This window comes from Engystomops pustulosus, chromosome 4 (genome assembly GCF_040894005.1).
Source record: "Engystomops pustulosus chromosome 4, aEngPut4.maternal, whole genome shotgun sequence".
Lineage (NCBI taxonomy): Eukaryota > Metazoa > Chordata > Amphibia > Anura > Leptodactylidae > Engystomops > Engystomops pustulosus.
The window spans coordinates 47,512,878-47,527,294 of record NC_092414.1 but is presented as its reverse complement, the minus strand read 5'-3'; the positions used below and the strand labels follow the sequence as shown (position 1 = coordinate 47,527,294).

Below are 14,417 nucleotides of genomic sequence, written 5' to 3'. Positions count from 1 at the left end.
GTCTTCCGAAACCCCAAGGCTGTCTCGTTTTAACCCATTCATTCCAATGAATTCATTGCACATTGTAATGAATGAGGTAGAAAATCCCCATATACTGCCATACTGTACTATGGCAATATATGGTGGGATCTGACAACCTAGGGTTAGGGTCTGAAAAAAGTAAATGAAAAAATAAAAAAAGTTCAAAAACAAAAATTCAAATCATCGCCCTTTCCCTAGAACTGATATAAATATAAATAAACAGTAAAAATCATAAACATTTGGCCGCGTCCACAAATGACCGATCTATTAAAATATAATAATGTTGTTTCACTGCAGTGTTTAACCCTGTAACGGAAAATAGCACCCAAGTTCGAAAGTTGTACTTTTTTTGCCATTCTGAATAATCTAATAAAAAGTTATCAAACGGTTCTACAGTTCTAAAAATAGCATTGATAATGTCATTGAAAAGTTGCGAAAAATGACACCACCCACAGCTCCATACACCAAAGCATGAAAAAGTTATTAGCGCCAGGAAACGACAAAATAAAAAAAAAATGTGTACAGGAGGTTTTATTTTTTTTATAAATGTATGAAAACACTATAAAACCTACACAAATTTGTTATCCCCGTGATCGTACCGACCCGAACAATAAAGTAAACATTTCATTTGAGGCGCACAGTGAAAGATGTAAAATCCAAGCCCACAAGAAAATGGCGTAAATGCGTTTTTTCACCATTTTCACTGGATTTGGAATTTTTTTTCCCACTTCCCAGTACAAGACATGGAATATTCAATACCATCACTATGAAGCGCAGTTTGTTAAGCAGAAAACAAGCCGCCACAGAGCTTTTTACGTGTAAAAATAAAAAAGTTATAGATTTTTGAAGGATGGGGAGTGAAAAATGTTAATGAAAAAACAAAAAAAAGGACCAGGTTAAGGGGTTAAGGCCCATGTAGAGATTGTAATCATTATTGTACAGGACACTCCTTTAGCTTCAGTTGGCCTCTAAGGATCTCTACCAAGCATATATTGCTCCTTCCAGCAGACTGTTGCACTTGTTTCTTGCTCAATGTTATGTACACAAACCAGACAGGGGAAAATGGATGCCTGTGTGTCAGTAGAAGTCTAAAGACAAGTTCTTAAAATATAAATAAAATAATCGGGATTTTGATCTAGCCTGACACTGAATGATAAAGTTTAAAAAAAAGTTTAAAGACTATGGGAGGACATTCATAATGTGACGTGCTCATGCCGTGGCCCATGAATAAGTGCTCCCAACTTCCGTTGTACAGGATGGTAGCTGGAAAGCATACAATCATACACCAGGTCCTTTCTGTGAAAGATTGCTAGCTGTAGCAAGTAGCATGTGTAGCTCCACTTGTCCCACTCCGCCGTCATCCACGCCCTCCTCGACGTGCAGGTGATGTACAGGAGGAAATAGCACACCGCCAGTAATTGCGATTATTTCAGGCCTTGTCTGACAGAAAATTAGCATACAAGTCCTGATAAATGTTCCCTGCTATGTGTACCTTCAGGGGCAATTTTTTAAAATGATTCCATCGCTTGAATTATGGGCTAAACCATTTTCCTATTTAGTTTTATTAAGAATTTTCGCTTATGTAAATCTTTCTCCTCACTTCCACACTAAAGGCTGAAAAGTATCTTGATGTCTCCGTGTGCATTTCTTATCCGAGTTCTGCTACGTGGAAATTTACAATCAACTAAGCTATTATTTTAACAGCCTAAGGACTCATTCTGTACAGGGGCCTGTGATCAGTCCACACAATTTTTGGCTGCGGCAAATGGCCACACTGCAGGTCCTATAGGACATGTCCAATACTTTGCCGGGTTTGCGGCCGCTCAGATTTCCATTGAAAACTCCCTTCTACATTCCGCTGTGTGCTACGCCTGGGTTCTGGTCTGGACAAGCACGGTTATGTGAATGAGGCCCAAGGCCTAATGCACAAGACCATCTTAAGAAGAGGAACAGAAATCGGAGAAACTCGTGGAGTAGCAGGCATGCAATGAAGCTCATGCAGTAGCAGGGACACGGATGTAAATGCACTTCATCGCCAGTATGTGAACACACACAGAAGCTGTATAAGCGTGTCACTATCATCCTCTGTATACAGGGAGAGAGGTAGATATACCTTCCTTTTTATTTTTAAAGACCCCCCCAGGCATAGATTTAAAAATACCTATTCCCAACAACACCTTTAAATTAAGCTTTTACATAGATTGAGAATGAACCAGTTTCAACAGTGCAGTCTTTAAGTGGAAAAACACCCAGTAAAACCATGTGTCAAATATAAGGCACTGTTTACTCTCTCTCTAAGACTAGAAAGATTGTAAAAAAAAAAAAAGGAAAAAAAAGAAGAAGAGGAGCATGCAGAAGAGTGAAAGAAGGAAAGACATAGAAGCGCATGCCACAGTTTATCATACACACCTGCATGGACCACACCAGTCCGTCTGTTGGTTAAGGCCAAAGCGAGCTCTGCATTTCTTAGGGGAGCCAGGATCTGAGTATAGAGACATGCGCAGGGAAGAGGCAAAGGCACACAAAAAAAAGGAAAGAAAGATGCAACAGGTATTTAGCCACTTAAACTTGAAGATTCAGACAAAATAGATGTAAGTGTCTGCAAAGGAAAAAAAATAAAACCAGAACATTTTATGTTCTTTGCCTTATCCCCATTAAGTAGTAGAACAATAGGACACACATTGCAGCTGTATTACAGTATATGTTATCAGAGTGAGCCGTGATGTATGTATGTATGTATGTATGTATGTATGTATGTATGTATGTAAGTATGTATTCCTCCTGCAGCAAACACAATTTAAGGGCAAATTCCACTTAAATAAAAAAAAATACACACGCCTGTTTTTGCATTTAATAATGACAATGTTGGCAAAATACTCTTGCAGATCAAGTTATTCTTTTTGACTCTCCCATTAACATGCACACTCATGGAGATGGGAAAGCGCCACTGCAAGAGACCTCTGGTGGTGACTCATTTGTAATGAAGCACATTGGAATCCATGTTCCATCAAATTTTGACTTCCCCATTTAAACGGCCTCATTTGGCAACAAATGTGTATGGGTTCATCAAGTCAAACTGCTCAGGTACCTGTGATCTATGAAAGGAGAAGCTCCACTATGGCTCTTCCATTTGCAGTGAAGTCACTGTTAAGATGTTTGTCAGCCCTATGGTGTGCCAAAGACTTTACACAGCTATTAATTCAAATAACCTTTAGGATTTTAATCCATCACTATTTTCAGAGTCTCTGCTTGTTGTTGGTGAAGAGTTATATTTTGAGTTACATCTAGACTGAGCAGATATATTTTGACCCTTTTCGCCTCAGTCTTCATAGTATACGTTGTATACTGTACACAACTAAGGATGGAAAGACGCAGCAAGCTATGTCTTTCCATCTTCTCAGCGATACACAGTTCTGGAGTCCATATAAAGGAAACACCCTGAACATCAGCAGCAATAATGTTAACTCTTCCTGCTTTCAGGTGGGGGGAGGATGAGGAACAGGACAAATGTCCTTGCCCTCTGTTGTAAGGGTTTGTCATGAGTACCCTTTGATGTATCCTTAAAATTGAGGCATTAAACTTAGCTGTGAACCTAGCCTTACTGGAAAAATGTTTGTTGACCATGTGCAAAAGTAGCAGAGGTCTGAAATTCCCAACAAAAATCCTTACATAGTTTTTGAAGCAAACTACACTCTTTGCATGACAACGTGTGAAATCTGCAGGAATTCGGAGACAAATACGAACGGTCTGTTCTTGAGATTGTTCAGTTCAGTACAGGACAAGAGTTAAAGGGGTTCTCCGGTGACAAAGATTGACCGCACTATACCTTATCTCCCCACACTTATCACTTTACTTATTCAGTGTCATTAAATCTTCTGCCCCCTTTACATGAAATCAAAGTCTTTCCTGTGCACTGCCAGCTCCTGCTACACTTAGTTTCCATAGAAACGACCTGTATACTGTCTCTGCTCTCTGGTCTGACGTGTGCAGTCAGCTCCTTGTTCCCTGCTGGGGGTGTGGCTGTACCTTCCTCTGTATGAAGAAGTTGTGCTGACCAGGGGGATTGTGGGAGATGTAGTCTTTAACCAGAATGGGGGCAGCCATCTTGGAGAGATGCAGCTCTAGCAGTGAGCTGTGAAGTGACAAGTGAAGGAAAAGAAAGTATACAGCCCAGGGTGGTGAGGTAAGGGTGTGCAACTATAATATATGCAAAATAACTGGTTAGTTAAAAAAAAAAAGTACATATAGTGACCGGAGAACCCCTTTAATACAAAAGTGTATAAATACAGAGTGCTTAAACCAATGCAGAAGCAGCTCACAGCATGCCTAAATAAACTTTTAGACTCACGAGCCCAGGTTTTTTGGTAAAACAGTACACTTAAAGAAAATCTAGCATCAAAGTGAAGCATGACAAACCAGGGACACTTCCTCAAAATCTGCTTATTTTGTTATTCATGGCCCCCTTTCTTTTAAAACAAACTTAAAATTTTGCCAAAGAGCATGAGGGGCTCTGGTGGGTGTTTCCATAGCCCCTAAGTGATGTCTTTTCACTAGTTGTTACAATGAGCAGAACAGGTCTCCCTCTGCACTTCCTGCTGCTGCTACATTACACAGGCAGAGGGAGGAGGGAGAGACATGTTCTGATTATTGTTATAGCCTGTGATGCTTCAGCACTAAGGGATTCTGGTAGCACACACCAGAGTCCCTCGGGTTCATTAGCATATTTTAAAAGTTTATTTTAGAAGGAATGAAGGAAGCTAAGGATACAAAAAAAGAAGATTACCCAAGTGATGGTGCATCAGCTTATGGGTAAGTGTCCCTGATTTATCATAAGAAAATCTGCCAACAAAATAGATTTAGATTAAATACAACTGTAAGAAGGTTTGCTGCTTGACACTATTTGAATATGCTATCTGTTTCCACGCTTGTTATAATAGATAATTGTTTTCAATATACTATGTGTATATCATCTAGTAAACTATTGTTGAACCATAATCGATATTTAAATGCTCCTTGAAATTATTATTGAGTGTCTCATTGTATACTCTAGGATGGCCCTAATTTATTTTACAAACTTTATTATAGAAACTGGGAGTCCTCTTCTGGAAAACTGGGCCCAGTTCAAATGGTTTTGGCTCACAATAAGGGGTTTAAAAAAAACAAAACTAAAGACCAAATGGACAAGTGTACTGGGTCTTACGCATAAATTTCCAGTAGGAGTAATAAAATAATTAATAACATAATAAAGCAACCAAACAGCAAAGAGTTCTGTATTTCTTTTAATTACAGAGAAAACGTTATTAACGATGGTGCCTTTGGGAAATTGCTGTTCATATGAATTCCACTAGGGAATTCTGGGTATTATGCAAATACATTTTCCAATGTGTTAAATGGAAAACACTGCCTCCTTTTGCTACCTTGAAAGGCAGCCCCCTTAACACCAAGTATGACCTACACAAAGTCTAAAAACATGATGTTGACTTAAGCCAAACCAGTATATCTATTCCAGAAGGTAGACTGTAGACAGCGCTATTTCAACCTGGTTGCATCTCTTCAGTACAGTGTAGGGAACTGGTTTGGCTATTGACTGGATCCAGAACAAAGTCATAGTTTATGTTTAAACATTACATTAGGTAAAATAATCAGCTATATTTATTATACTTCGGAACATCTCACCTGAGCTAGAATCCTGAAGTTTTTCTCTGCTTCTTCGTTTTCTTTTTCCCTACAGAATTAGAACATTCCTATTAAAATGTGATTTGTTATTCAACTGCATAAATAAAATACACAGGAAAAAAAGGTTAGGCTACACACAGTAGCTACCTTGTTGCTTGTTGATTTATGAAATACCAGCTACTATAGTGTGTACACACTTGCAAAAGAACCCGCTCAGCTCCAGGTGCACGATCCCCCAGGAACGCCTCTTTCCCCGAACAGCACAAACTTGGAATGGAAGAGGTTAGTACTCTCTTGTTCTTGAATAAATGTGCATCTTTTGTTGGTCCATGATAAAACAGCAGTTACAGGTTCATACAGATGAGTAAAAAGCTAAACTGACGCGTTTCAGACCTATTTCGCAATCACAAGAGTATTCGAAAAGGATATACCTTGCTCACAAGAAATGACCACAAGGAAATCACGGTCAGTACAGTTGTGCATATGATTAACTCTTGGTTCTATATGTCATACAAAGAAAAAAAACATACACAGAAATATTAAAAACAAAGGTATAGGCGCACCTGTCAACAATTCCTTCACGGTTAAGAAGTTTTTTTCTTAGATCCCAACCCCTATTGTTGAGTTTAACCTTTTGCAGACCACAGAAAGAAAAACTAGATACATTTCTGACATGACTTTGTATAAAGTGTCTGCATCATTTGGGATTCCGATGTGGCGGCTGTATCTGACTTCATACACTATCTCAATAGCAAGCCTCTCAATCTATTTTTCACCTTCCATTGGCACAAAAACAATATTTTTTTGGATCTGAAGTTAGGCACTACAATAGAGTCAGAATGCATTTATACATCTACAAATGGTAAAATGACAGCTAGGAATACTATTCTGCATAGTTCCTCTTGTCATCCTATTCATACAATTAAGGGAGTACCTACAGGATAAATGTTAAGAGCTAAGAGAAATTGCTCTGCTGAGGTATAGTTTAAAAGGGATCTTATAGAGAGCAGACTAAAAGAAAGAGTATATGATAAATGGAACTTAGAGCCACAAGAATTAGTTTAGATCGATCTAGGAAAGATCTGCTTTCCATTTCATTTAAACCCCCCTCTACACATACGCAAAAATCCAGACCTATTTTTGTAACTACCCACAGTGAGGAACAACGTATTATCAGAACATACCTACCAATTTGACATCAAGACGTAGAGTTACGCTAAATCTTACAACAAGGCTTTGCTTTTTCTACTTCAAGAGCTCCCACTAAAGGAGGAATGTTATCCCCAAGTAATATAAGCACAAAACAATACAAACATACGTGGCTCAATACCAGGGGCTTTTTGAAATGTGGAGCGAACAACTTCTAAACGTACCCCCAACAAATCTGATAACACGGAAATGTTCATCCATGATTTCATAAATTGCAATACTAAAAATGTGGTCTATTGTATCACTTGTACGATTTGTGACCAAGATTATGTTGGCTGCACAAGTAGGATGCTTAAAGAACCCATACAAGAACATCTTAACTGGGTTACTAACATAAATCTCTTTCATGACATTGTATAAAGTGTCTGGCTGCATTCCATGGGTTGCTATGTTCTATCTATTTTTTTTTCTGTGGTCTGGAAAAGGTTACGCTCAACAATAGGGGTGGGGATGTAAGAAAAAAACTTCTTAACCTTGAAGGTTTTTGGATCCTTACTAAAGATTGAATCCTTTAGGAAAAATACAATGTCAGAAATGATTTGCTTGTAAATTATTGATAGGTGCGCCTATACCTTTGTTTTTAATATTTCTGTGTATGTTTTTTTCTTTGTATGACATATAGAACCAAGAGTTAATCATATGCACAACTGTACTGAAAGTAATTTCCTTGTGGTCATTTCCCGTGAGCAAGGTATATCCATTTCGAACACTCGAATACATTTCGAATAGCTTTTTACTCATGTGGATGAACCTGTAACGGCTGTTTTACCCTGGACCAATAAAAGATTTATAAAATAGGCCGGTTTAAATACTTGCGTATAGAGATATTTTACATATTATATAGCGTATTAAATCTGATTTGTAACTGCTAAAACTGTGCAGACACGTACAAGCAGTAATTGATTTGCAGCAAACGGAATGCTTGCATGAACTCTAAAGTTGGCCTTACACTGCATTTGTATAAATCCTAGGAAAACTAATTAATTTGGGATGCAGTAAAACGAAAAATGTATTTTTTTTACATTAAAGGGAAACTGACAAGAGATTTGAGCACTGGAGAGATATATACGGTAAGTGTACTTTGGTGGAAGTAGTAGTAACATAACTGAAAAAAAGACAATCGTTAATCAAAGCCTGCACCTTATAAAGAATGGCTGGACCATTATACAACCTCTTGTGTCACCCCCTCATCCTCATAGTCTGTAAGCTCTTGTGAGCAGGGCCCTCACTCCTATTGTTCCATATGACTGTTTGTTCTTTGTAATGTAATATAGTTGTATATGTCCCCTATGATTTGTAAAGCGCTACGGAATTTGATGGTGCTATATAAATAAAGATTATTATTATTATTATTATTATTATGTCATTCAAAGGTTTAAAGTGCTTTCTGTATTGAACAGCTCCAGATCTCCTACCCTTTGCATTGAGTTAAAGAAGCCTGCTACAGTTTTCACTCAGAGCAGAAGGGCAGTTGAGTAAATGAGAATGGTGAAGGGCACTTCATGGAAAATGATCGCGTTAAAGACATAAGCATGAGCCTAGGTACTGATTAGGTACCGATGCTCCTGTGGCTGGCCCCAGCGCTTCTCTTCTTACCCTATTTATGCACGGCTTTAGACTTTTCCTGCCCAGCATAAGCTGAGAATACGTCATTACTAAGTTTTCCCTGACAGGCATAAGTAATCAAATTGCTGCACTATTCCCCAACTGCTGTGTATCCAGTCATCCAGCCCAGGTTGGTTAATCTTGTCTGGACAGCTCAGGCAGCTCCCAGCTATCTGAATTTTATAATTGTTTTTTGATCAAAACCACTCAGTTCAGGGATTAAGCAAGACATGTTTCTGCATCAGTGTCGCTACAGCATTCTCAAGATATATTTGGTTCACAACGCATAACACAAATGGTAAAGTTCCTTTCACATTTCGAACATTCAAATAAGAAATTAACTTGTTTTATCATGAAAAAGGTCAGATACGATTCATTTATTTAATCCAAGAGTCAAATCATACTACATTTACAGTGAAGATTGTGAAGATTAAGAAGTTAAGGTTTTGGTAGGATACACACTTTTGTACTTACATAGTTGTCCCTTGCAGACCAGCCAGGGTAGAGCTGCATATGGAGCTGCCTTTCTTTCCGAGCCAGTTCATAGTACTTTGCTTGTTCTTCTCTGGATAGAGCATGCCACTAATAAGTAATAAAAATAAGTAATTGATTTACTTATGATTTACTTCAATTGATTTAAGCATGTAACAATGATTGAAAATTTTATTTATATACGGTATATGCTATAATTATTTTTTTTTTTACATTACATTGTAGGTTCGCAGACAGATATATGTTGGCAGTTTTTAGGTGGCTGCAGACGAGTAGAAACAATAAATATGCTAAGAGTTAAACTATCATTATACAATTAATGGTTTGTCCAGAGGTCTTTGTCAGAGATTTTTACTTTCAAAAAACAGCATCACACCAGACCACTGTTTGCGCCAGTATTGCAGCTGTAAAGAGATGTGAGCAAAGTCCACAGCTACAATACTGCACCCCCCCATGGTCAGGAGAGATGTTTTGGAATAAAGCAACTTCTTAGGCTACACAAGGAGTTAAAAAAGTTGGCTCTGCCATATTCCAATTAAAAGTGAATAAGTGGCTTGCTACAGGTACATGGAGCCTATTGCTTCAAGCTGCTAGCTCTTTCTTAACACAGCACCGGACAGCTGACTGGTGCCAGCCACCTGTGAGCCCCCATCAGTGAATTATTGATGACTTTTTCATGAATATGTTATTTCTAGTCAGCACCTTTATAGGGAACCTACCACCACAAATCTACCTATAAAAGGTAGATCGGCTGGTAGGTGGATCAATAGGACGTGAGGATAGCCCTTTTAAGGGCTAATCCTCACGTCCCCGCACTTTTTTGGTAACTTTTATTAAACTAGTATGCAAATTTTGTTATGCGGCTACTGAGGCGTGGAGTAGCTGCATCTGAGGTTACACAAGGCGGCTACTCCACGCCCCGGTAGCCTGTTTTCTCCTCCTACTCACTATCTTCGGCGCGCAGCTCCTCATAGCTGCCGATCGTCCGGCGTGCGCAGAACAGCAGGCCCGCGCCGTCACTGCTCCGAAGCCGGAGTTGCACAGGAGCGTGCCTGCTGTTCTGCGCATGTAACCTCAGATGTGGCTACTCCACGCCCCAGTAGCTGCATAACAAAATTTGCATACTAGTTTAATAAAAGTTACCAAAAAAGTGCGGGGGCGTGAGGATTAGCCCTTATAAGGGCTATCCTCACGTCCTATTGATCCACCTACCACCCGATCTACCTTTATAGGTAGATTTGTGGTGGTAGGTTTCCTTTAAAGTAGATCTTAACTTTAATTGAATGTTATATGTTTGCCTGTGCAAATGGTCTGCTGAAATTATGTACTGGTGATATATGACACTACAGGCGGTCCCCTACTTAAGGAAATCCGACTTAGAGACAACCCCTAGTTACAGACGGACCTCTTTGCCCACTGTGACCTCTGGTGAAGCTCTCTAGATGCTTTTCTTTAGTCCCAGGTAACAATGTGTCTGTAATGAAGTTTTTTTTGATAATCCTTGATCCAATTACAGCAAAAAAAAATTTTGAAAATCCAATTGTCACTGGGACAAAAAAAATGTTTGTCTGGAGCTACAATTTTAAAATATACAGTTCCAACTTACATACAAATTCAACTTAAGTACAAACCCAAGGAACTTATCTTGTATGTAACCCGGGACTGCCTGCATAATACAATTAAAAAAAAAAAAATTGCTTGCCAGCAAGATTGTGAGTTCTTTATCAGGCACGATTCACCACTAAAACCCCCGCAATGATTCAATTTCAAATAGCTTTTTGATAATATTTAGCTGTCACATGGTACAGTAGATCCCCATTTATTTATTACTGTATAATTATTACTATTTTATGTAATAGATACTTGGCCGACACTCACCCTCCTTCCTAGAATTTGATTGATTGCTGCACTCTCTTTTAGTGTGCACTCAGCAATCACCTTTGCTCGCATCTCTTTCATATATAACATAAAAGCATTCAGTGGTTTCTTAATGGTTGGTTTCTTGGGTTCCTTTTCTCTTTTTGGTTCCGAGTGAGGCTTCCTGGACAGTGATGATTAGAAAACATACAGATTGTTAAAATGGCTTAAAATCAATTTCACACAATTTGATGTACTTTTGTCTATGTGTTTGAAAATCTAATAGCCGAAGTTCTAGAACAGTGGTGGCGAACCTATGGCACGGGTGCCAGAGGTGGCACTCGGAGCCCTTTGTGTGGGCACTCAGGCCATCACCCAAATTTCACCAAACAGGACAAATCTTCCAGCAGTCCCAGGCAACTTAAGGGATGCTGCTCTCAGTGCTATTTTAAAGCGACATTTCACTGGCTGTTTGAAACTGCAGGAAAGGTGTTGACTAAACTGCAGGAAAGGTGTTGACTGAACTGCAGGAAAGGTGTTGACTGAACTGCAGGAAAGGTGTTGACTGAACTGCAGGAAAGGTGTTGACTGAACTGCAGGAAAGGTGTTGACTGAACTGCAGGAAAGGTGTTGACTGAACTGCAGGAAAGGTGTTGACTGAACTGCAGGAAAGGTGTTGACTGAACTGCAGGAAAGGTGTTGACTGAACTGCAGGAAAGGTGTTGACTGAACTGCAGGAAAGGTGTTGACTGAACTGCAGGAAAGGTGTTGACTGAACTGCAGGAAAGGTGTTGACTGAACTGCAGGAAAGGTGTTGACTGAACTGCAGGAAAGGTGTTGACTGAACTGCAGGAAAGGTGTTGACTGAACTGCAGGAAAGGTGTTGACTGAACTGCAGGAAAGGTGTTGACTGAACTGCAGGAAAGGTGTTGACTGAACTGCAGGAAAGGTGTTGACTGAACTGCAGGAAAGGTGTTGACTGAACTGCAGGAAAGGTGTTGACTGAACTGCAGGAAAGGTGTTGACTGAACTGCAGGAAAGGTGTTGACTGAACTGCAGGAAAGGTGTTGACTGAACTGCAGGAAAGGTGTTGACTGAACTGCAGGAAAGGTGTTGACTGAACTGCATTGTCTTTGTCTTTGGACAATCCTGTTGGACCAACCATTTTTCCTGGAGAGAAGCTACAATGATGGTCTGAATTTGCCCACCTTCTTTCAACTGCATTGGTGGCCTTAGGAGAGCCAATACAATTGAATGATGTTGAAGAACAGGTAGCAATAAGTTACTGCTTGAAATGCCATGTTGGCGCTTCATGGTAAATAAGAGGATTCTGGTTGTAGTTTGGGCACTCTGTCTTTAAAAGGTTCGCCATCACTGGTCTAGAAACTTCAGTATTAGATCCTCATTGGATAATACTGTGTAAAACGCCACATGAGATCAGCCAGTGGAATGGAGGCTTGGTGGCCAAGTGCTGAATACTACAGTGAGTAGTCACATCTGTAATGGCTTCAAAAAGCTGCTGTTTAGGCAGAGTTTACAAAGACACACAAGCTGCTTCTTATGTATATACGATACAGCAGATATCAGACATTTTGCCCACTAAAGAAATTCACTAAAAGTAAATCAAACATGTATATAGTCATGTCTTTAGACTGCCCAAAAATAGTCCAAAACCCTCAACCCATGTGACACACAGCATTTCAGGTGCAAATCACTCAAGTATTTTGGTGTAGACAGAGTGATTCATCTCCCTATTGTGTTTGTACAGCTCTTCCATGTGAGTTCCATTCTAGGCCAGGAGACACATGGTGCTTGGCTGCAGGATAGTCACAATGTAATTTTCTGCAGAGTGGATAGGCTTTATACAAAAAAAGTAATCCACATCCTCCAGAAAAACCTGCAGTAAGCCCAGTGCCACTGTGAGTTTCTGAAAATGCAAATTGTTATTTATTGCTCAGTGATTCTAACTTGTCTCGATGTCCAGAGCTGAGAACTGATTGTCGGCTGTGGACTATTTTAAGGCGTTCTGGATTTTCAACACTTTTTTTTCGCCAGCAGACTGCTACATAATAATAATAATTTTTTCTTCATTCTCTTGTCCACCAAAATTACAGTAATAGCTCATTTATATAGGTTTTCTCATTTTTGCTCAAGAAAAAACACTATTGAAGAAAATGGCATTTGTTAGTTACATTACACATTGCAATACATGTGTATCACATGTATTGCAATGTGTAATGTAACTGAGCTTGCTGATGCAGGGAGCTTTATCCAGGGGGAATTCCCTTATATGCCGCGGATATGCATGACTGCGGCGTGTAAGGGGTTAAACACCCGGGATCGGAAAAGCATCAGGGTTTTAAGTCCTGGGTCTGGGGTGTGATGACTTGCAGAACAACCCCTGGCAGCGCATCAGAAGAAGCACCCTTAATGACCTCTGTAAAAAACGACGGGGTGGTCATTAAAGGGCACCTACCACCACAAATCTACCTATAAAGGTAGATTGGGTGGTAGGTGGATCAATGGGACGTGAGGATAGCCCTTTTAAGGGCTAATCCTCACGTCCCTGCACTTTTTTAATAACTTTTATTAGGTATTTATTCAAATTTACTTATGCGGCTACTGGGGCGTGGAGTAGCCGCATATGAGATTACACGAGGCGGCTACTCCACGCCCCGGTAGCCACTTTACCCCTCCTACTCACCCATCTTCGGCGCGCAGCTCCGCATAGCTGCGCGCCCTCGTCCGGCGATCCTGCCGTTTGCGCATGCGCAGAAGAGCAGGCCCGCGCCTGTTTCGGAGTAGTGACCGCGCAGGCGCGGGCCTGCTCTTCTGCGCATGCGCAGACGGCAGGATCGCCGGACGAGGGCGCTACGCGGAGCTGCGCGCCGAAGATGGGTGAGTAGGAGGGGTAAAGTGGCTACCGGGGCGTGGAGTAGCCGCCTCGTGTAATCTCATATGCGGCTACTCCACGCCCCAGTAGCCGCATAAGTAAATTTGAATACATACCTAATAAAAGTTATTAAAAAAGTGCAGGGACGTGAGGATTAGCCCTTAAAAGGGCTATCCTCACGTCCCATTGATCCACCTACCACCCAATCTACCTTTATAGGTAGATTTGTGGTGGTAGGTTCCCTTTAAGGGGTTAGATTTACATAAAACATTTTTTTAAAAAAATAAATAAAATTAAAGCTCTTTCGGTTACTCACATGCTCCTTTCATAGCATTCCATATCCTTGTTTCCTGAATGAGGCACTATTGCTGGGTGAGGGATTCCTGTTGTGTGCACACCAGAGCCAAGCATAAGAGGATGGGTAAACCTGAAAATAAAAACATTATCTACAGATTAATTATCATTTAGAAAAATTAAATGGATAGATAAAACACATTCTGTTCATACTTGTTAAACTTGCTGAAACTCTAGATCAGGGGTCAGGAACCTTTTTGGCTGAGAGAGCCATAAGCGCCACATATTTTAAAAATATAATTCTGTGAGAACCGTACAAATGTGTTTAAAGGGACACTGACAGAACAATGGCTCCAGCAGTCATTAGTAC

The 14,417-nt window shown here is 40.0% G+C and overlaps 1 protein-coding gene across 9 annotated transcripts in view; it reads right to left on the bottom strand.

Annotated features, from left to right (window-relative positions):
- TCF7 (transcription factor 7) overlaps nucleotides 1-14,417 on the bottom strand; it is a 119,257-nt gene that overhangs the window by 3,833 nt on the left and 101,007 nt on the right. For 3 of the 9 annotated variants that reach the window (XM_072145824.1, XM_072145830.1, XM_072145826.1), the window contains 5 exons: nucleotides 14,070-14,180; nucleotides 10,882-11,044; nucleotides 8,974-9,093; nucleotides 5,698-5,746; nucleotides 2,431-2,503 (listed from right to left, as the gene is read on the bottom strand). In XM_072145824.1, coding sequence (XP_072001925.1) covers nucleotides 2,431-2,503; nucleotides 5,698-5,746; nucleotides 8,974-9,093; nucleotides 10,882-11,044; nucleotides 14,070-14,180 — 516 coding nt within the window. The remainder of the gene's footprint in view (nucleotides 1-2,430; nucleotides 2,504-5,697; nucleotides 5,747-8,973; nucleotides 9,094-10,881; nucleotides 11,045-14,069; nucleotides 14,181-14,417) is intronic. The other 6 variants (XM_072145825.1, XM_072145827.1, XM_072145831.1 and 3 more) reach the window with 3 other exon arrangements.